General features: G+C 44.7%; 1 protein-coding gene across 1 annotated transcript in view; it reads right to left on the bottom strand.

Moving 5' to 3' along the window:
- Window positions 1-854: 854 nt before the first annotated feature.
- CUNH3orf70 (chromosome unknown C3orf70 homolog) overlaps window positions 855-23210 on the bottom strand; it is a 37646-nt gene continuing 15290 nt past the window's right edge. The window contains exon 2 of the mRNA XM_026649876.2: window positions 855-2489. Within this exon, the coding sequence (XP_026505661.1) occupies window positions 1933-2489 (557 nt within the window). The 3' untranslated portion in view covers window positions 855-1932. The remainder of the gene's footprint in view (window positions 2490-23210) is intronic.

Genomic DNA, 23210 nt, shown 5'->3' with positions numbered 1-23210 from the left:
GGTGCATGTGTCTTATTAACTCTGTTTTCTCCTAGAGCTCCAGGAAGAAATCACAGCCAGTGTGGAATCGGCTGTCCAACACTATCTGTGATTTGGGGGGCGTGTCATAACTATAAAGGGAAGGGTAACAGCCCTCCTGTGTACAATACTATAAAATCCCTCCTGGCCAGAGACTCCAAAATCCTTTTACCTGTAAAGGGTTAAGAAGCTCAGGTAACCTGGCTGACACCTGACCCAAAAGACCAATAAGGGGACAAGATACTTTCAAATCTTGGTGGGGGCGGAAGGCTTTTGTTTGTGCTCTTTGTTTTGGGGAGTTCGCTCTTGGGACTGAGAGGGACCAGACATCAATCCATGCTCTCCAAATCTTTCTGAACAAGTCTCTCATATTTCAAACTTGTACGTAAAACAGCCAGGCAAGGCGTGTTAGTTTTATCTTTGTTTTCTCAACTTGTAAATGTACCTTTTACTAGGGTGTTTACCTCTGTTTGCTGTAACTTTGAACCTAAGGCTAGAGGGGGTTCCTCTGGGCTCTTTAAGTTTGATTACCCTGTAAAGTTATTTTCCATCCTGATTTTACAGAGATGATTTTTATCTTTTTCTTTAATTAAAAGCCTTCTTTTTAAGAACCGGATTGATTTTTCCTTGTTTTTAGATCCAAGGGGGTTGGATCTTGATCCACCAGGAGTTGGTGGGAGAAAGGAGGGGGGGATGGTTAATTTCTCCTTGTTTTAAGATCCAAGAGGTTTGGATCTGTATTCACCAGGGAATTGGTGAAGGGTCTCTCAAGGCTACCCAGGGAAGGGAATTAGCACATTGGGAGTGGTGGCAGCGGACCAGATCTAAGCTGGTAGTTAAGCTTAGAAGTTTTCATGCAGGCCCCCACATCTGTACCCTAAAGTTCAGAGTGGGGAAGGAGCCTTGACACCGATAAAGGGCAGAACTGAACTATTCGTTTATCTATCCCACCCCCCCTTTCAATGCAGGATGGTTCTTCACAGAACATTCGTGTTATTTTGGAACCATTTCTGATTGAGCTCTCTCCCCTTTAGCTGTCACTTCACAGCTAAATCCGGAGTAGCCTTTTTTACAACCGAAATCTCCACCTAAAATAAAAACAAACAAAAACTAGCGCCGTTCTTTTTTGTTTAAGTCAGAAGAAAGAATGGCTGGCTCTGGCTAAATGATATATTGGCAGCAAAACAATTCACTCATCAGTGGAGTTTAGCTCAGTCCCTGGCTTTTAACTTAGCAGGAGCTTAGCTATTGTGGATGCATTATGCATAGCCTGGAAGAGGGTAGGAGGCACTTTGCACTGCTCTCTCACCAGCTGGAAGAGGGGGAACTGATAGGGTTTGAAAGGAATCACAGCACACCCCTTTCTCCAGTGCAGATATCGGGGGAGCCTTTGGCAGGAGGACAGAGGAAGTACCTCGGATCTCCAAACTGGGCATAGATGTATGCATTTGTGTGACAGAAGGAGAGAATAAAGAGTTCTCGGCCATCAGGCCAACTGCATAACCTTCCCCATGCTGCTTTGTAATACCCCCTGTGCTGTGAAAGTACATCATAAAAGTCCCAATAGAAGAAAACAGCAGGAGGGTGCAATTCTTGTTACAATTAACTGCAAAGGAAGCGACCCAGACTAAGATAAGGCCCACTTTGTCATAAAAGCAATATAATTTTTTTATCATCGCTTAAATGTAGAAATGTGAGATCCGATTAGTGAGGGAGCACATTAAAATTAATTGGTAGAATTAGTTATTCAAATAACTAACTCATTGATGTGCAAGTCTTGTTACTGCTCTTCTGTGAGAAGGTTGAAAAGTCTCAAGTGCACTGGAAAAAAGGACTTGTCAGAAAGAAAGCAAATATAAATGCTATAAAAGCAATATTGGTTAGTGTATGTGGGACTGATTCTAACACGGCATGTCACACGGTGGTTTCTATAGTCTCGATCACTTCCAGTTCACACTGCGAGGGCGACAGAAGGGGGCATTCTTCTGGCTCCCAACTGCTGTCTGGATTATAATCTTCTTCAGAACTTAGCTCTGCCCCCTCCTCAGTGTCCTCATCACACGACTCCATAAAGGGAACCCCAACAGCATTGATCCCAGAGTCCTCGGAGCTGGAAGGGGAAGAGCAGTGATCTATTTTTGGTTTATTGTTCTCTTTTGAAATTAAGGCATTGCGAACAGCAAACTCCTCAGGCTTCATTTTATGTGGCGCAGCGGGAGGCTGCCGCTGGACATAGCACATCTTCCCATTGATGCATTTCACACGATAATTGTCGATAAAGAGGTCGGAAATTGTGCAGTATCGTGGGGAGTCAGGGGGTAACGGCAGCTGGAAGACAGGTGCAAACTTCAAGAAGTGTTCAGTGAGTGAGACCGAGATCTGAATGGTGTTTGTGGATTCCCTAGGTTGGATAGGTATTTCAGTGCTTGGAAGCTGTTCCACAGGAGTCATTGGCTGATAGACATATTTACCTGTAGGGAATATAAAAATAACAGTTAAAAACCATAATTGCTACAAACAGATTACATCATTCTATTATTACTAGTTCATCAATAAAGAACAAAAATACATGGTGTTTCACCAAACTTGTTTAAAAAACAAAAGAAAGCAATCAGAAAATGCCTATGACAAATATTTCACATTAATCTTGTCCTTTAAACAGGGATCAGTTCTGACAGATATTTCCTTTGATGAACTGAATCATTTTAACATTAATTAGTCTATTCTTTGTCGAAGTGAGTTCATTTTGTTAGTGCATTTTCATTTCTCTTTCTCTAGTCTCAAAACGGCCTCTATGTAGTTAGCAGATGGAATTTTAAGGCAGAAAATAAAGGAACTCCAAAGCTCTGGGAGTGCCGACGGCATTTTGATGATCTGGCGATGTAATAGGAAAATAGGATTATGTTGGTTGTATGGAGGACTCCAATGCTGAACTGAACAGGGTGTCTGTAAAGCTATGCTAAAGAAAGAAATAAGGAGAAAGAACTGAAAACCAGTACTTTGTTATGAAAGACAGAAATCTGAGACTACTTCAAAGGACCATAAAATGCAGCATTTAGTTTACATAATTACCTTCTAAAAGGTTTAAGTCTTACTATGACTTTCACAAACTATAAAGCTCAATTACAGAACAGTTACAAGCACAAGGGTTATCTAAGAAGAAAAAAATAAGCTGTAAATTATTTAAATTTCCACTGCCAGAGCTGTAAGTAGGTAAAAACAAAAACCCCTTTTTGTACACATCTAAAAGAATCCTTTGGGTATCCCAAGTGCTTTAGAACCTAGCAGAGCTAGATAAGCAGGAGTGAAGCAAACAAAGTAGTCATTATGTGCTTAACAACAGCTCAGACTGGGACATCCACCATAGGTGGAGAAGGAACACTGTTTATCCTACATCTTTTTTTCCCCTAAAAGTACCCTGGACTCTAAGCTACCACAGCTGAGCTGTACGGATATCTGCATAACTTTTGTTCTGAAGGGGTGCATTCCCTACCATGAGTAATGGACTGTGTGCGCTCAGCCAAGCCTTGCTGTGCACTAAGAAGTTACAATCTTTTGATCCAGAGGCAAAGTACCATACAGGCACACATGGGCATATACCAGAGTGAATGTTTAAGTGTGTAAGCAAGAAATTTAATATCAAAGATTTTTGTTGCAGTTCCCCTCATTAGCATCTTGCTCTTTTTGACCATCTAGAAGTCTCCCAGTCCTGTGGCTTAACCATCCATACCACTTTCTGTAGGGTCTCTCAAAATTATGATGAGCTCAGTATACACTGGAGCAGGGCTCCCCCCAAAGCAGGCCTTTGATGTTTTCACTGTCTGCCCCTAGATATTTCCTCTCCTGACTTTTAACTCACACTAGTCAAAACTAGACCCAAAAAACACATTTCACGATGTATTTCATTTGAATCTAAAAAAAAAATCTCCCACTTACAGGGCACTGGAGCCTCTCTAGCTGGATTGTTTCTAGCTGTATTTAGTTTGATTTCTATATTTGCTTTGGGAATTTTTTAAAACATGGGCCTACCATAAGCCATTCTTTAGCAGATTACAGGTGGTTGCCTTTTGAGGCTGCTAACCAGGAGGGGCTTTTGAGCAAGGGGACTGTTTCAAAGTGAATGGAAGGCATTTCCTCTCATTCTTATTATGAAGATGTAGCTTAAGAGGAAATACAGTTATTGGATGGCTTTCTGATGATGAGGTGCAGCACTGCCTAACATGGTTCAAAATGCAGATTTTGTCCTTTGAAAGCACAGGATTCTTTATTATTTCAGTCAGTGCAAACATACAGCACCCATGTTGCGCACAGCAGAGACTTAGGACTCTGTGTGAGAAGTATCAAACAACAGCAACCCCAACCGGCCAGGGCAGGGAGTGCCTAATATTGCCACCTCTAGGAGACACAGAGCTGGATCTAGTGACACATCCATGGTTTAGTAGGTCTTGCAAATAGTCTCCTACCTCTGTACAAGCTGGGAGTCATGGAGATTTATGTACATTTTTAAACTCTCAACTTGGCCTACGTCCTGATCATCCTTTTCAAAAGCCCTAATGCATTACAAGGGTGTGAATTATCACTAGGAACAGTGTCACACCAAACTCTCCTCACTTCAACCCTGTCCTGGTACCAGCAGTGGAATTAATGACTGGATCGTTTGTAGCCATCCCAGCACTGAGTGCTGTGGAGTGTAACATCAGATCCCAAGGCCAGAAGGGAGCATTGTGATCATCTAATCTGACCTCCTGTGTAACACAGGCCAGAGAACTTCCCCAGAATCATTCCTAGAGCAGAGCTTTTAGAAAAACAGCCAAACTTGATTTTAAAATTGTCAGTGATGGAGAATCCACCAAAACCCTTGGTAAATTGTTCCAATGGTTAATTACTCACACTGTTAAAAATTTAATGTTTTATTTCCAGTCTGAATTTGTCTCGCTTCAACTTCCAGCCATGGGATTGTGTTAGACCTTTCTCTGCTGGATTGAAGAGACCATTATTAAATATTTGTCCCCCATGTAGATCAAATCACTCCTTAACCTTCTCTTTATTAAGCTAAGATTCAAAGAGCTCGTTCTATTATCATTATAAGGCAGGTTTTCTAATCTTTTAGTCATTCTCATGGCTCTTCTTTGAACCCTCTCCAATTTATCAACATCCTTCTTGAATTTTCAAAAAGCCGAACATGTCCGGGGAAATAGGGAGGCATAAGCCAGGGTCCGCCTGGCCACAGCACGATCCGCCGGGTCCGCAGCGCAGCCCAGTCGCCCTGACTACATTGTAGCGAGCTCGGGGGGGGGGGGCGCAGCCGCAGAAGGCGGCGGAGGGGCCGCTGCTGCCCCCGCAGGCCAGGTGGACCGCGCGCCCCAGCCGAGCCCGCAGGACCACGGGGAGGCCAGGCCCAGCCAGCGGCTCAAGCTTCCCTTGCGGGTGGGGACCCCCCGGCCACTGGGGGACCCTTCCTGCGGCCCCGGCGCCGCGGGAGCTGTTCCAGCCGGGACAGGCCGGGGAACGTGCTCGGCGGCGGCAGGAAGGAGGCGGCGCGGAGTGCGGCGTGTGCCGGGGCTGCAGGGACCTGTGCTGCCCCGGTTGCCGCTGAGCCTCTGAAGCCCCCGCCAGGTAGAGGCTGCCGGGGGAGCAGGGCAGGCGGGGGGTGCAGAGGCTGCAGGGCGAGGAGGAGCAGGGCAGGTAGGGGCATAGAGGCTGCAGGAGCAGGGGGGTGCAGAGGCTGCAGGGGCAGGAGGCGCAGGGGCAGGGCAGGTGGGGGGTGCAGGGGCTGCAGGGCGAGTGGGGAGCAGGGAAGCACTTAGCAACCCCCAACCAAGATCAGAGCAGGAGGGAGGCAGAGTTGGGGCAGGGGCGGAGTTTGGGGAAGGGGCGGAGTTGGGGCAGAGCCAGGGCCCCCATGGAGTGTCCTCTTTTTTCAGTGTTGAAATATGGTAACCCTAGAAAAGAGACTGAGACAGCTGCCTCTGGCATCCCAGATTTGCTTCTCTTTGATCCTTCTCACAGGAAGGATATGTCCCATTCATAGATTTCACATGCTTGTGTTGAGATGGAAATCCTCACATACGATCAGATATGAGGCCCCCAGGCAGTGGGAAGAGATACCCTGGATGAACCAAGGTTTTCCTGCTCACTGATTCTAGGGGCTTGTGGGTATTCCAGTGCAGCTACTCATTGCTCTCTTGCTGCTCCCTGCTGCTTTTTTTGGAGAGGGGAAGAGGGGGACTTCCCTCTCTCTCTGCTGTCAAGAAAGATGGTTTCTTCCCACCATACAAACCCTGAGTCCAGAGCACTCAGCATTCCTGACAGCAGTTTAGCATCAGTCAGACAGAAATTATGGTGAAACAAGCACTTCTGCAATTGCCCCAGAGTCCACTGCCATGGGCTACCAGTGAAAATACAATGGGCTTTTCAGAAGAAATCACAAGAGCCAGCCTGAAAGTGAAAAACTAGCTTTGCAAAAAAAAAAAAAAATTCTACATTGTTTTCATTTAGAAGGGATCTTAACAGACCCAACGGGGGTTTCAAAAGTGTTTACACAATTCTGCCCCTGATATTTCTCATTCAAAATGACCATCACACTTTTAGTTTACCTAAAACCAGATTTTTGGTGAACAAAAATTTTCAATTGTGTTTAAAATAGGGTTTTTTTAATTGTGAAAGGCACAAAAATTTTCAAAAACACTGAATTTTTTCACCAAAAAAATCATTTTCAAAAAAGGACTTTTTTAAAAAAAGAAAAAACTTTTCATTTGAAAAATGAAACTGGCTCCAGTTTACACACAGTAGGTTTTTGTTTGTTTTCTAAAACCAACCACACTAGAAAATCAGGAACAAAGGACACATTTTAAGGTTATTATACCAAAGAAAATCCAGATTTAAAAAAAAACAAAAAAAACACTTCTACTCAATAGTCTACCACCACTAACTGCACTGTGTGTAATTCTGACAGACAATTCCATTGTGCCATCAATGTCTGCCCAAATAAAAACTTAGCGATGAAGTTTCCTAATGCACATACAAGCAAAATCGAACTGCTTTGTCTTGGTTATTTTTAGTTTTTTTCCTCACAGAACAAGGACAGTGACTGCCCTTCGCTGAGTTTTCACTGCACACCTGGCTGGACATTTTACCATTCAGCAGGTTGAACTGATGGGAATACTGACTTTACGTGATGACCCCTGGAGAATTCGGAGTAGGTTCTCCCTAAGCTCTAACCCTTCCGGTCACTGACCCTGAATCCCTGGTTCAGCCACGGCTGTTAGACTAGCAGAAAGGCAATCTATGAGCTCAACATTTCAAGTGTATTATGTCCCCTTTTTCAACTGTGAGCCCACATTTCCCTACTCCTACCATACCAAGGTCCCCGGACTTTGTTGCCTTCAGAAAGAGTACCAACACATTCATTGTTTTCTGCTGAACATGGGGAAGAGCTGCTGACAAATGACCATGGTGGGTTGGCCATTCCTGACAATGCTGTTTAACAACCTGATCAATGATACTGTACATGACAGGAATCTCCATCTCCTGAGCCGTGAGCAGTATGGGATCTGCTACTGAAAATGTATTTCAACCCACCTGTCATAGGCAACGGGGGTGCCAGTAGCAGCTGCGAGGCTCAGGCTTTGATCTCTCTCAAGCAACCTCAGGAGCTCCCTTACTGGTACATTAGGAAGGGTCTCCTTCACCCATGTGCATGGCACTATGCACACCTGTGCACCAGTGTCCCACAATGCCGCTGCTTTAACCCCATTCAAAAGGCATCAAATAGGGTTGCCAACTTTCTACTCAAACAAAACTGAACACCCTTGCCCTGCCCCCACCACTCCTCTGAGGCCCTGTCCCCCCACTCACTCCATCCCCCCTTTCTTCTGTCGCTCGCTCCCCCCACCCTCACTCACTCGCTCATTTTCACCGGGCTGGCTCGGGGGGTTGGGGTGCAGGAGGGGGTGAGGGCTCCGGGATGGGACCAGAAATGAGGGGTTCAGGGTGCAGGAGCGGGATCTGGGCTGGGATAGGGGGTTGGGATGCAGGGGGGTGAGGGATGCAGCTTGGGGTGCGGGCTCTGGTGTGGAGCCGGGGATGAGGGATTTGGGGTGCAGGAGGGGGCTCTGGGCTAGAGCTGAGGGGTTCAGCGTGTGGGAAGGGTCTCTGGGCTGGGGAAGGGGGTTGAGGTGTGGGGGGGATGTGAGGGCTCTGCCTGGGAGTGCAGACTCTGGGGTGGGGGTGGGGACGAGGGGTTTGGGTTGTAGTAGTGTGCTCTGGGTTGGGACCAAGGAATTCGGAGGGTGGGAGGGAGATCAGGGCTGGGGCAGGGAGTTGGGGTGCGGGGGGCAGGGGAAATGAAGGCTCTGGCTGGGGGTGCAGACTCTGGGATGGGGCTGGGAATGAGGGATTTGGGGTGATCTTGACAAACTGGAGACATAGTCTGAAATAAATAGCATGAAATTCAGTAAGGAACAATCAACTGCACAAATACAAAATGGGAAATGATTGGCTAGGAAGGAGTAGTGAAGAAAAGGATCTGGGGGGTCATAGTGGATCACAATCTAATTATGAGTCAACAATGTAAAATGGTTGGGAGGAAAAAAAGAAAAAGCAAACATCATTTTGGAATGTATTAAACAGGAGTGTTGTAAATGTAATTCTTCCACTCTACTCAGCACCGATAAGGCCTCAGTTAGAGCAGTGTGTCCAGATTTGGACACCACACTTCATGAAAGATGTGGAAATTGGAGAAAGTTCAGCAGACAGCAACAAAAAAAGATTAAAAGGTCTAGAAAAAACAGGTGAAAGTAAGCCAGTACAGGCCGTTACGGCATACCAGTAAGAAAGTGGCCGAAGCATTCAGTACAAAAGGGTAAAATAGGCTAGGTTTAACTGTAGTATGTTATTCCCTGATAACCAGAAACTTCTATGCTCAAACTCTGTTCACTATTTTTTTTTATCATCTTAATAAAATTTTTAAATCACAGCCGACAGTGCTTTAACTTGGCTGTGTAATTGTGGCTCCAGTTCTCCCAGCTCCGTAATAAAATCACCGCCGCAAGGGGAATAGCTCCCAGCGCTGTAGCACTGTCTACACTGTCACTTTACAGTGCTGAAACTTGCATCGCTCGGGGGGGTCAAGAAGCAATGGGTTTAAATTGCACCAAGGGAGGTTTAGGGAAATCTTAACTGTCAGGGTAGTTAAGCACTAGAACATTTTACCTAGGGAGGTTGTGGAATCTCCGTCATTGGAGATTTTTAAGAACAGGATAGAAAACCACCTGTCAGGGATGGTCTAGATAATACTTAGTCCTGCCTCAGTGCAAGTGACTGAACTAGATGATCTATAGAGGCCCCTTCCAGTCTGAAATTTCTATGATTCTATGTCTAGTTCTAATAGTCCCACGGGTTTCTCAATTTCTTATTTATGACAACTGTCTCTCGGTGGGATCTTTGGGCCTGGCTGGTCTCTTGAGGTTCCTTTGGAGCAAGTGGGTGTAGTTTCCCTTCCAGTCCATTCCATGGGGTGTCATTATGATATCCAGATTAGTAGCGCTCTTCATTCCCACACCGCAAACAGTGGTTGCATGTATCACCTTTGCCCTCCATCTAGCAGTTGAGATGGCCTCACCTCTGAAGAGCTTTCTGTGGGATGGATTGGAGTGGTCTCCTTCTGTCATGATGGGGTACCTTCAGAACCAGCTTGATAACAGCGATCTCCATTTGTAGCGCTTACTTCTGCTAGGCTTCTCTTCAATTCTCCAATCTCATCCATTAAGTTGCTGACAAGTTGTTATTTTTTTTTTTAATTGGTGCTGCTATCTTGTCAGTCTCTGGCTCACCAACAACAAAGGCCTGTTGTACTATATTGGGTCTGCAGCTTTTCCTTGTGCCTCTCTTGCTACTTTGTGTTTTTCTCTTTTCCTGACAGTTACAGTATTTAGTTTCTCCAAAAGAGCTTTACCTGTGACTGAGCTATCTCGGAGATAGTTCAGCCACAGATGAAGAGATTGTAAAGTCTGAATGTTGTTATTCTGCAGCCCACTGGAGACTGAAAGAAGGAATATATTTTGCACGAGGAGTGGGTTGTACTTCAGAGTGGAATCAACTTCCTGTGATGCAAGCTGTACTTCCTGTCACAAATCCAAGGCAAGTACCAGGAAATCCTGAGGTGTATCTTTAGGACCCTAGGCAGCACTGGAAAGATTACGATACAGTTCAGTTGCATCCATCACTTCACAGTAGGATCTTAAAATTCTCAGCTTTGGTAATGTGATGGTACTATTTCCTTCCATCTAACTCCAAGGGCTTGTTCCAGGGGTAATTGCTTTAACCACTGCTTCCATTACTTCAAGGTTCTGCATAGCCCCTTCATGGTCTTGTTCCTATCTGCACTAGAAAAACTTCATCCAACCTTCTGATTCAAACAGCCAATCTGTCCTGTCACTTTGAACTCCATTTGTAGCAGGGGTGCACACTGCAGAGCTCGTACTGCTGTGTTTCTCTCGCTGGGATTGCATTCATTCCTGTTTTCTTCCTTAGTGGCCAACTGGTTAGGTCCAGTGACAGAGACTTGATTAATATATCTAATTAGAGCTAACCAGGTCTTTCCTATAACTCTACTTCAATTCTCTCCTGAAACATTTAAGTGATCACAAATAATGAGATCTTCACTCTATAGCTGGTAAAACTGCCTCTCTAGCTGTATGCGTATATTTTCCAGCTCAGCACTTGCCATCTTTGTTTCCTGTGCTCAGTACATCCCCTGCACTACACCTACTTGCAGGTTCTAGATGTATAGCTTTTTAGGTTCTGTTCTCTGGAGGGATTGTTTTCCAGCTTCAGGGACCAGAAGCTCACAACCCCTCCTGGCTGTCTTGCCAAAGTGTAACGTATCTCAAAATGCAGATCCTGTCCTCTGAAAACACAGAATACTTTATTATTTTAGTCAATACAAACATACAGCATGTGCCTGTAACAGGGCTCCAAAATCATGGTGTTTGTCCCCATGCCACAGCAAGGAGACAGGGAGTGTCTAAAAATTACCATCTCTGGGGACACATTGGGGGTTTTTCCAAAAAGTTCAACCACTGTGCACGCCCTTTGGTGTGTGCCTTACAATTCCAGGAGTAGGGAATGCAGGGTACTATTGGAATGTGCATACTACACATGGAGTATGAATGTGGTTCCCCCTTGTGTAGGCCAACACACCTTTTGTGTTCTCTTTTGGTGTCCTTGAATGATGCCCACATCTAAGCCAACCCCTTTGTCAGGCTCCTGCTCCATTCAGAGGACTTTCTGAACTATATGTGGTTGTTTTCACTTTGTTTGAGGAAAAGGATAGCATAGTCCTAAATAAGTATAGCCAAATAATGTCATATGATAAAAACCACGGTGGATGCAGTACAGCTTAAGACGCTTAGAGCGGGGACTGGAACATCAGGAAACACATTCTATTCCCAATTCAGTTTGACATTGGGCAAGTCAGTTAACATCTGAGAGCTAAAACCCACAGAGATAATACTCACCTTTATGTAAAGTACTTTGAGAGAATTACATCTCAAATATTATTGTTGGGATGGTGCCATTTTATTGTGAATTACTGTGGCTGATATGAATGAATGTGATAAGCATGAGTTTGGTATGACTTGGTACGTCTGAATTTGCTAGAGGATTCTGGAGGCAGGATTCTCTTAGCATCAGACAGTTGGTGTGGAAATTTACTGAAAGTGCTGAAATTGCACTTGAATGGTTAATAAAGGCTCTATCTGTGTGTATGTTTCAACATTGACTTTTGGAATATAATCAGCCGAGAACCAGCTCACCAGGTAAAGAAAACGTAAAAACATGCTATCAGTGAGCTTGTCAAAATGACCCCTCTGAATGGCATCACGCTAAGGGCTCAAGTGAATGTTTGATGAGAGGGTAAACATCAATTGATATTTTGTCTGTCTCCATTTTGCAGCCCCCTTCTAAAATATTAATTAGAGAAAACAAGTAATGAAATATGCCCTGGGACCTGGGACTCCTTTGAGAACAAAAGGAATAAATGCTAAGCAGAGTAAATTAGTTAGTTCCCCAGTTAACATCAGAAGGGCTCCATGACGCTGTAAGAGAGAAGGCCTTGGGGTAACCAGGAGCCTGCTACAAGGGACTTTTGTAGGTCTTTTGAACCAGAAGGCCTCAGGGTAACCAAGACCCTGCTTCAGGGGACATTTGACAGACCAAGTACCTGAGAGGGGAGAAGAAGAGAAGAAAAGAAGTCTCCATCTAGGACTGGTAGTTAGACCTGCTTTGTTTGCCAATCAGGATACTGTGTAAGGCCAGCATTGTTACTGAGATTTTATGTTTGGGGAATTGAGGCTTATTAGGGAGATGTGTATTCTATAACCCTTACCGCTTTTGTGATTCCTTCTCAAATAAATTACTCAAATACTCAAAGAAATTAAGCATACTGTTTCCGAATTTTCACTGGTACCAGTAACAATCCGCCCAGCTGTGGGCCATTAAAGATCCGTTTCAACAATTATTATATATACAACATGTGATTACTAGGACGGTAGTTACAATATAATAATGAGTTGCCTGACTGATCTATGGTGTCGAAGATTCTGGGCAATCACCAAGTATAAAGAGGTTTGGTTTGTACTGTCTGGGTTTCCTTTTCTAGCACTGTCATTGTTCAAATAGAAGGGCCCAATCCTAAAGGGAATTCTTGGTCAAAAACGTTAAGGCTCCATTTTTGTTTGTAGATAACCAAACAAACTCCTTAGTCATGCATTTTTCCCCTCATATTTTTTACTTTCAAAAAATTAAATTACAGTACAAATTTCTACCCTTCCTTTATAATCTCCCCATTTCTAAGCAGAGACTTCACAGCAGGATATTGTAAGGCTGACGCATCTTAGTAAGATTTCTACAAACTACAGTGGTTATGATATGAAAATAACAAAGAAGGAATATTTTAGATGCCTCCATCCTTTTCTATACACGATTAAAAAGCCACCGCAGGCTTCTCAATGCATTAACAAAGTGAGTTGTATTGTGGTGAAGGGACATGCTAGCCATTACTGATTTATGCTGTGAAGTTGTAGCAATGTTGGTCCCAGGACATTAGAGACACAAAGTGGGTGAGGTAATATCTTGTATTGGACCAGCTTCTGTTGGTGAGAGAAACAAGCTTTCGCGCTTATCTCATACATGAAGAAGAGCTCTGTGTAAGCTCTAAAGCTCGTCTCTCTCACCAACAGAAGCTGGTCCAATAAAAGATATTACCTCACCCACCTTGTCTCTCTGATAGATTTATGTCAAACATGAAAGAACTTCTTCCTGGACAGGGCTTTTCTGTTGCCAAATGAGTTTTGCTGGGATCTGGAGGCAAGAGATGAACAGAAAAGGTTGGAAAATGCCCTAAATTATGCAACAATTGATATAAAAGTTGCTCTGTGTTTCAACAGAAGGCTCTGTCTTTCTTCAGTCACAGTCCTTCACTTACTTTGGTTTCCAAAACTCATTTTTCAACTCTGTTATTCTAATTTTCCTTTTTCTTGAAATTGGACTTGGTTTACAGACTTTATAAAGCTTGTGTATCCCTCCAGCTTAGGGAGGCTGAGAATATGGGGAAATATTGATCAATGCCTTGGCCAGGTAACCTGGGGTGCGGAAGGATAGACCCTTCTCCTTTCTAGTGCCAGAGCACATGGGGGGCATTTATACTTAGACACCAACAAGCCAGGGGCCAATGCAAAAGCTGTAACTCTCAAGCTGGGTCCAAGGAAAACAGTGTGAGGAATCCCAGAATTGGGAGCAGGGGGCTAGCTTTACAGCTGGCTGATGCCTCTTCCCAGCGGAGGGGACAGCCCCATCTTTTGTATCTGACTTTGGCTAGTAGGCTTCATTCTCTGGTTATTAGATGTTTGTTAGATTTACCAAGCCTTAGCTATGGATGTTGGGATGGGCAGGAGAAAGAGGGAGAAACTGATGGAATAAGCAACAAAAAATAAGTCTATTCAGGGAAATGTATAATGCAGGGAAAGGGAGAGAGCAAGAGAAGACTTACAGCATGCTGGAATGTTTAGTTTGTTGGGGAAATTACTGCCACTTGAACTAATAAGTTCACTTTAGATGGGAAATAATGTCCTCAGCTTCAGGAGTTCTCTCTGACCATTGCTAACAAAGTAGTAAAAATCCACGGATTAGTGTTTTCCATTGTGAACCTGAAGCAGTTTGATGCATACATGGGCAGCTGATCAAAACTGCTGAATTCACGTTAGTGTTTACATTTGGAGTCTTTTCTTTGCACTCAAATATAATAAAAAATAAAATACACTCTATGGTACAAGATATATATAGAAAAAGCCTTGAATTTCCATCTATATGTTCAAAGTAATAAAGTTTATAACTTTGTCAGAGTAAATGGTGGATTCTCTGTAACTTGGAAGTCATTAAATCATGATTTGACAACTTCAGTAACTCAGCCAGAGGTTGTGGGTCTATTGCAGTAGTGGGTGAGTGAGGTTCTGTGCCCTGGAATGTACAGGAGGTCAGACTAGAGGATCTGACCTTAAAATGTGAGTCAACAGCCTTGTTTTCCCATAGGTGGGGAAGGGGGTGCAGCAGTCTAAATTATTCTTCTGAAAGAAAAGCTGAGAAATCAAAATGAGGGTGAGGGACAGATCAGGTGTTATCTGAGATGTTTGCTGTTTTGTTACTGCATGCTGCTAGCAATGGCATAATTCACAATATGTCTCTGAAATCTGCCACGCTGGCACTAATTTCAGGGTAGAGGGAAACAGTGGCTATTCTATTAACAGAGGATTACCAGCTAAATTGTTTGACCTTGTAGTAGCTGAAAATATGTTCAAACATATCCCAAGACAAGCCATGAAGAGTAGCATAATGGAGAGTTGGAATCACCTTAGGCAAAAAACTCTACAAACCTTTATACAAACACACACCCAGATGAGCTCTGCATGTTATGAAAAATAAATCTTCTACATAAACTGATTTCTGCTGCTGTTACTGGCACTTGGAGCATATCTTTTTAAAAATAAAATATATTCAGTGCTTTTTAAAGACAGCTAGTTTTAAGCCCAAATTGATTTTTTTTTTTAAACATACAAACAAAACGTTTGTTTTACATGATCAGTTCTCTCTGAGAAAGCCATGGCCACCAAGCTCTGCAGCTTGGAAGGGTCAGTCAGGATGGAGATGATGAGAAGGTATATTCCCTGAAGGAATCATGTACAAAAGCTGTGACAAAGTAATGTTAGCCTACTAATTTTAACGTAATGACTGTAAATGTAACCAACTAACAGTGCTATATGCCTACTGACAAAAACATATGGGAATTTCAAAGAGAATAACCTTCAACTTATTAAAAATATCACCCCACACAAAGCTGGAATGGTTGGATTGGAGGGCATCTCCTTTCTATGGAAAAGAAATCAACCAAAGCCTAATTTACCTCTTTCTATCTTAAAGGCCAGGACCATCAGTTCTTACACCAAGGACATAGGGCCTAACCCAACTCCCACGGAAACAGACAGAATCTTTCCGCTGACGTTAATATGAGTTGGATCAAACCCTTAGTGAGATGTTTTTCCCCACCTATCTTTAACAATTTATATATGTTTTAATCTGCCATTTAATGTATATTTTAAACTCATAATTACTCAATGAGCTGAAGGATTCTGCTACAGAAGACCACTTCCACTGATGAATGCTTGCTGTACCTTACAATGCTTTGTCAAGATGCAGGTATTGAACCAGGTAAATGCACAGGAAATAGTTTGTTGGAACACTTGCCGTTTCTGCTTATGTGGAAAATGTAGCTCTGCTAAGAAAAACCTGGGACACATCTAAGATGTGCTCTTTTCTCCTTTGGGTACTTGGCTTCTGATCCAAAAGATGGAAAATAATACGTTCCTGTATTCAATGAAAAGCAGAGTTCAGTGTATACAAGGTCCAGGAAGAGATTAAGTTCTGCTGTATCTTTGTTATAGTAGAGACTTGTAGTGGCTACATAGTTCATGTTGTGTTTATAAAAGGGCTTATAATGGGATAAAAATCCTGGGCGTCTCTCATAAATGTTTAACAAGAAGTGTTTGAAACTGAGCTCTGCCTGATATTTGTCCATGACACTTTTTCCTTTGTCAGCAGATCTCTTCACAAAAGTTAGTGGAGAGGTGAATGGTGAACAGATGTGGTGCAATGGGTAAGGTTTCTAAAATATGGATTTAGGATCATTTTTAGCCATTGTTTGTCATAAGGAAACATTACTCACCCTATGAAGTAACTGTACTTCTTTTAGATGTGTCCCCTTACGGATGTTTCACTTCAGATGTGCACGTGCTGTAAGGTCAGAGGCCTTTTCCTGCAGTCATATTGTAAGGTCTGAGACTCTCCCCCCCCCCCCCCCCCCGCATCCATATTAGAAGAGCAGCAGCCATGAGCCAAGACACAGGAAGTCACATCCTCACATTCCTTCTAAATTACCGTATATACTCATTCATAAGCCAAATTTTTTTAGTAAAAAAGGGAAGCACCAGAGACGGGGGTCGGCTTATGAACGGGTATGGAGAGGGAGAGGTGGGACACAGCCCCTCCCCCAAACAGAGGGAGCAAGGAGAGGCAGCAGAGACAGAAGGGAAGAGGCGGGGCCAGAGTCTCTCCGCTTCTGGCCAGGCTGCTCTCCCCCCAGCCTCCAAAGCAGCTGCAGCTCCGGGGCTGACAGGTTGCAGCCGTGCCGCTCGGCCCCGCCCCCCAGAGCAGGTTGTGGCCGCGCCGCCCGGGTACGCTGCAGCCATGCCGCCCGGCCCAGCCCGCTGGAACATGCTGCGGCTGCGCCGCCCGGTCTGGCCCGCCGGAGCACCTCCAGCCAGGTCAGAGACATCCTCCCCTGGCCCTCCCCAGATAAGTTGGGAAGGGATGGGGAGAGTGTGGGGGTCATGTGGGGGGTGGTCACAGGGGTTCTCAAACTGACTCCCCTCAAACTTTTGTATTGGTGACCCCTTTCACATAGCAAGCCTCTGAGTGCGACCACCCCTTATAAATTAAAAACACTTTTTTATATATTTATTTAATACCATTATAAATGCTGCAGACAAAGCGGGGTTTGGGGTGGAGGCTGACAACTCGCAACCCCCCATGTAATAACCTCACAACCCCCTGAGGGGTCCCAACCCCCAGTTTGAGAACCCTTGCCGTAGGAGAAGGGAGCTTTGGAACAGGATCCAAAACTGAAGACAGTACTGCAGAGCCATGTGCCGCATCTGATCTGAAAACACATTTGGAGCCGAGATAGGCTGAAGGGAAGCACTCAGTACTGAAAATGATCTTGGCCTATGGAGAACTGTAGGTACTTCCTGTGCAATGGGTGTATAGTTATATGGAAGGCGGCATCTCATAGGCAGAGGGATGAAAATGAATCCACTTCCTCTAGAGAAGGACTTATAGTTGCTAAAGTAAACATCCTGAACTTTTGAAGCATCACAAACTTGTTCAGTTGTCTTAGAATTAAGATCAGCCTCCAGCCTCCGTACTTCTTTGGTACTAGGAAATATTTTTAGTAGAAGCCCCAGTCCCTGTAAGGGGAAGGGACCAGTTCTATTGCTTCTAGCTGAAGAAGAGAGTCCACATCCTGCCTTATTAGAAGCTTGTGAGAGGGTCAGGGAAGTGGGATGGAAGAGAAGGAGTGCCAAAAGCTGGATGGTGTAGCACAATGTTATGACATCCAAGAATCATTGGTCCATGGTGATCCACTCCCTAGCCTGATAGAAATGGACAAGTCAGTCCCTAAAGGGCAGGACATGGGCTAAAGGACACACAACTGTAAAATCAGAGGAGTGGGAGAATTTGAATCCTTGACCAACCCATCAAAACTGCTGTTTAGATGATGCCTGGGTGGTCGTGGAGGGCGGTTGGGCAGCCTCTTCCTCTGAAACCTCTCTCTCTTTCTGGGGGGCTCTCATGGGACTGTGGTACCCCAAGAACTGAGCACGGCATGACCTCTGGGCAGTCAGTGACCTACTGAAACATTTCTTGCTCATGCGTGTGTAATCTGGGTTAAAATGTCTGACAAAGGGAGCAAGCTTGTTGGTGGATAAATGAGAGATGACGAAAGCAGCATGTGCTCACCTCACCAATTGTGTTGAGCCTTGTGATTAGGCGAACCCTGGGGGATGGAAGGCTGACTAAGCCAATTGGAGGGAAGATGAGAGGAGGACTGCTCTATCTGAAGGGAGCATGGGTGATCCCCTGCCTGGTGTGTTGCCTATTTTGCCCTGAAAAAGGTTTGCCAAACTACTCTCGGAGAGAGCAACTGGTCTTGGAAACACTGAGGGGGCCCCGTACACCGTGGGGACTTTTCCTACATAAGTAATGCCTGTTGCTGCCACAGAGAGATTTGCCCCCTGGGCAAATCAGCACCCTCATCACCTCACCACACTCAAGCAGCTTCAGGCCTGCAATGCTTCATCAAGGTATGTGGGTTCCTCCATGTTAGAGAACCCACTAGTATGGAATAAACTGAATTTGTGAATCCAAAAAAATCAACCCTGGTGATGGTTTCTTGCGAGTATATGCTGTTACTGATATATCCTCCCCAAATCCATCTTCCCCTTCCTTTATATGCTTCCTCTATATTTTACCCTTGTAAATAAAGTGTACATTGATTGTTAGTTCATCCATTATGGAGGTATCAGAAGAGTACATGTATGAGATATCAGGCTAGCATAATGGTAAGTACCGGGTCAGGGATAACTAAAACCAGAGAGGCAGCTTGTGGGTGGAGGGATAGAGGATGTGCAATTGTACGTGGCTTAACTTTTCATTTCCTTGCTTCTGCAATGTTACATTGTGACTGTAGCAACCTTAACTACTTCACAACAACTTTTTTTGGATTAATGGAAATATAGAGTATGCCTGCTCTATTGACAATATTCCTAGCTCTGACACTATGCTAGCTGAATTAATTGCATCTAGAACTATTCCTTTGAAAGGAAAGAAAAATTTTACCTTGGGGCCTGAATGGAGGTTGTGCCTACACGCGTATAGTACTGAACTGAGTTTCCATGTGGGACACATGACAGAGGAAGAGATCAAATTATGGCTCTTAAAAGCCTTGACATGAGTAAGCGAAATGGTAATCAGCAGCTTCCTTGAGAAGTGTCTCTGTGACATGTTGTTGCCTCTTGCTGTTAAAGTGCTCCGTGGGGTTGTTCTCCTGAACACATTTGGATTCTGACTACTCATTTTGTAAATTGTGTTGGCAACTTAACCAGCCTGTTATGAAATTGTAGCTTTCAAAAGCAAAACAACAGTTGTCTACCCATTGGAACAAGGAAACTGCCTCTCAGTGTAGCTGGGCCCACCATACATACGTTTTCAACCATTGCTTTGCTGTCAGACACCATGAGAAAGTATCGCACTACCATTTAACTCCTTTTTTTGATATCCATAAAAGGGGAACACTTTCCCACAAATTCTACTAAATTAATTTTTTTTTATTAAAATAACGTTTAAAATCTAACTATGGATCCTGGATTTTGTTTCCATATATTTCTTTCCAATTCTTTTTGTAAAACTACTCTTATCCTTCATTCCTATTGTAATGCTGAACTCTCTCTTACGATTGCTTTCCCCCCATTTTCCTTCTTATTCCTTATTTCCTTTTTTACCCAGTGTATTTTGCACTGTTTCAGTAATTTCATATTACCCCTTAGTTTTGTTTCTTCTCTGCCCTCAGTTCTTCCTGCACTTGCTGTGAGTCTCACTCCCCGTCCTCGGACATAAATTCCTTCTATAGATTTATGTCTGGATCAAACACACTTGCAGAAAAACTCACGCTTTTTCCTTGGGGTTTATATGTTACTGCACCTTTGTCATTTTTATCCTCCTTTTTATCTTCTTTTCAAGGCAAATCACATTATAGATCTTGGTTTAGAGATTCACATCCTTATTGGTATGGGCTGCCATTAGAGCATGAGATGCTGCCTGTCCCCTAAGTTATCCCTCCAATTCAGGAAGTAAGTAAATTCACAGCACTGAGGCGAACCCACAGCTGTCCCCTTCTGCATCTGTCAGGCCAGTGCACTTATACAATCTTCTCTTCCTGTCCACGCTAGCCAGAGATGTACAGAAAACCAGGCTGCCAGGTATTGTAGAATATGGCAATGTTTCGCAAACTGTGGATCCTGACTCACCAGTGGGTCATGGGAAGGTTCTAGATGGGTAAATCCAGCCCTGGACGTGGCGACCAAACACTGGACCTAGACCAGGGGTCTCAAACTCAAATGACCACGAGGGCCACATGAGGACTAGTGCATTGGCCTGAGGACTGCATCACTGACACCCCCCCCTCGCTGCCCCTGGCCCCGCCCCCACTCCACCCCTTCCATGAGGCCCCGCCCCTGCCCCATTTCTTCTCCACCTCCTCCTCCAAGTGGTTTTAATAAAATATATACACTCAGTAAAGCCCCCCCCCCCACTGCACTGGGCTGCACCACCATTCCACCCCTGCTCTGCCTCTTCCAGGGGTGGCAGGTTTGTAGAAATTTTGGTGGTGCCCAGAACCTGCCCCCACCTGCCTAAGGCTCTGGGAGGGAGTTTGGATGAGGGAGGGGGTCTGGGGTGCAGACTCTGGGATGGAGTTTGGGTGCTGGGTGCAGGCTCCGGGCTGGGGCAGGGGTGCAGACTCTGGGATGGAGTTTGGGGATAGGAGGGGGTGCAGAGGTGAGGGCTGTGGGGCTGGGGATGAGGGGTTTGGGGCATTGGAGAGGCTCGGGGCATTGGAGAGGCTCAGGACTAGGGCAGAAGGGCAGGCGAAGGGTAGCCTGCCCTGGCCCTAGTGGAGGGGGGCACTAGGACCCTGCGGCAGCAGGTGATGTCAGAAGCCGGCAGAGCGGAGCGGAGTCAGCATGAGCTGCAGGCTCCGGGCGGTGAGGGGGCAGCAAGTGAGGCCGGGGGACACTCGGGGGAGGTGCGTGGGGGCAGCCGGCGGGGCCGGGGAAGAGACCCAGCCCCAAACATTGGGGAGCAGCGCCCAGGGAGCTTAGCTGCCACATAAAATAACTCGGGGGGGGCGGGGGTGAGGGGAGTTTGGGCAGTGACAGGAAGTAACTGTGGGGGGGGAAACGGGGAGCTTGGCGGGCCGCAGGGAAGAGCTCCGCGGGCCGCGTGTTTGAGACCCCTGACCTAGACAAACATACACTTCTCCCGGCCCAGTGCAGAAGGGAGGCCTCCAGAGTGGTGGGGGTGGTTAGGAGAGCGAGCCCACACTCACCTGCATTGATGGCTCCTGGCTCCCGTCTTCCGGGCCTGGCTCCCCATTCCAACTGTTGTGACTTGGTGCACCACTCAGACATTGCAACCCCGTGTGCCTGACTGCAATGCCTGGAGCTGGTCCCAGCCCTGTGGGACAGGACCTACCACCGCGGGGATGAGTGCAGGGCATGCTTGCTCTCCAACCCACCTCCCACCTGTCTTTCCCTCTGCATCGGGCCAGGATTAGGGTTGTGGGTCTCTCTCTCTCACACGCACGACAAAATGCAGTTGGTGGGTCACCTTAGTAAAAAATTTGGGAAGCATTGATTGTGTGCGCGCACGCATGCGGGGCAAGAGGGGCACATGTTGTAGCAACTACAGAATTCTTTGCATTTCTAAACTACAAATATCCTTGTCCAGAAATCTGAGGCTTCACCACTGCTGAAACATACATTTCCAACTGAAAAGCAGCATACCACACTACTGGAGTTAACTACAACAGCTACTTGTACCTTATGGACCATGCCTTGGGCCCATCACGCCCCTGAAGGTGCTGTAAGGAAGGCACTAGCCCTAAGGTAAGGATTGGTGGACATGGCTTTCACAGAAGAATTTTACAACATTTGAATAAATATTATCCTGACTGTCCATATTTAAATGAACACAGTTTATTTAATCATGCTGCTGAAATGCTGTGAACTAAGACTGCATTAGTGCAAATGAAACAGAATTTGAACATGACCATTTTGTGTTCATTGGCCCAATTAAGGAAAAGTAACCCACAGCATAAATGTTGAAAAGATTTTTCTTTTTTTTTTTAGAAATTTCACTGTTAATAATTGAAGATGTTAGTAGCAGTCATTAAAATAATGTGCTAGTATTTTCAAAAAACTTACAGGTTACACAAATTATTCTAGCACCAACAGTCCTTTATGCCCAATGAACAAACAATAAAAGTGCCTGTAACAACAAAATAGCAAGACTATTTATGGCATGGTGTATAATAAAAGTGTATATTACAACTAAATAGTAAGATTATTGGTTGCATGGTTAAAAAAATAATCACACCTAGTTTATAAGGTCTTTTATATTGACAAAGTACTTTTCAAATATTAAAGCAACAGTTTTGAAAATTATGTAGTGACGTTATTAAGCAATGTGAAGTACAAGAGCGACAGACATATCCAAGACAAAAGACCTGGTAGTAATGGGGGGACTTTAACTACCCAGATATCTGTTGGACATGTTCTTAGAATGGATTGGGGACAACTTTTTGTTTCAGAAAGTGGAGGAAGCAATCGGGGGAGCAGCCATTTTAGACTTGATTCTGACCAGCAGAGAGGAACTGGTTGCGAATCTGAAGGTGGAAGACAATTTGGGTGAAAGTGATCATGAAATGATAGATTTCATGATTTTAAGGAAAGGAAGGAGTGAGAAAGGCAGAAGAAGAAGAAAAATGGCTTCAAAAAAGCAGATTTTAGCAAACTCAGAGAACTTGTAGGTTAGATCCCATGAAAAGAAAATCTAAGCAACAGAGAAGTTCAAGGAGAGATGGCAATTTCTTAAAGAGACAGTATTAACGGCACCACTGCAAACTATCCCAATGCATAGGAAAGATAGAAAGAACAGTCAGAGGCCAATATGGCTCCATCAGGAGCTCTTTAATGACCTGAAAAGGAATCCTGTAGTAAGTGGAAACATGGATGAATTGCTAAGGAGAACAAAAGAATAGCACAAGCACGTGGGGACAAAACCAGAAAGGCTAAGGCACAAAATGAGTTACAACTAGCAAGGGACAGAAAAGGTAATAAGAAGAGGTTCTTTAAATACCTTAGGACAGGGCTAGTTAATAGGCGGACTGCAGGACAAATCCAGACTGCCAAACACTTTTGAATGGACCCCAAAATCTTTTTATTTACTTATCATCATCATCGGGT

Source organism: Terrapene carolina, unplaced genomic scaffold (assembly GCF_002925995.2).
Source record: "Terrapene carolina triunguis isolate 2854851 unplaced genomic scaffold, T_m_triunguis-2.0 Scaffold88, whole genome shotgun sequence".
NCBI classification, from domain to species: Eukaryota; Metazoa; Chordata; order Testudines; family Emydidae; genus Terrapene; species Terrapene triunguis.
This window is presented reverse-complemented; position numbering and strand designations above follow the sequence as displayed.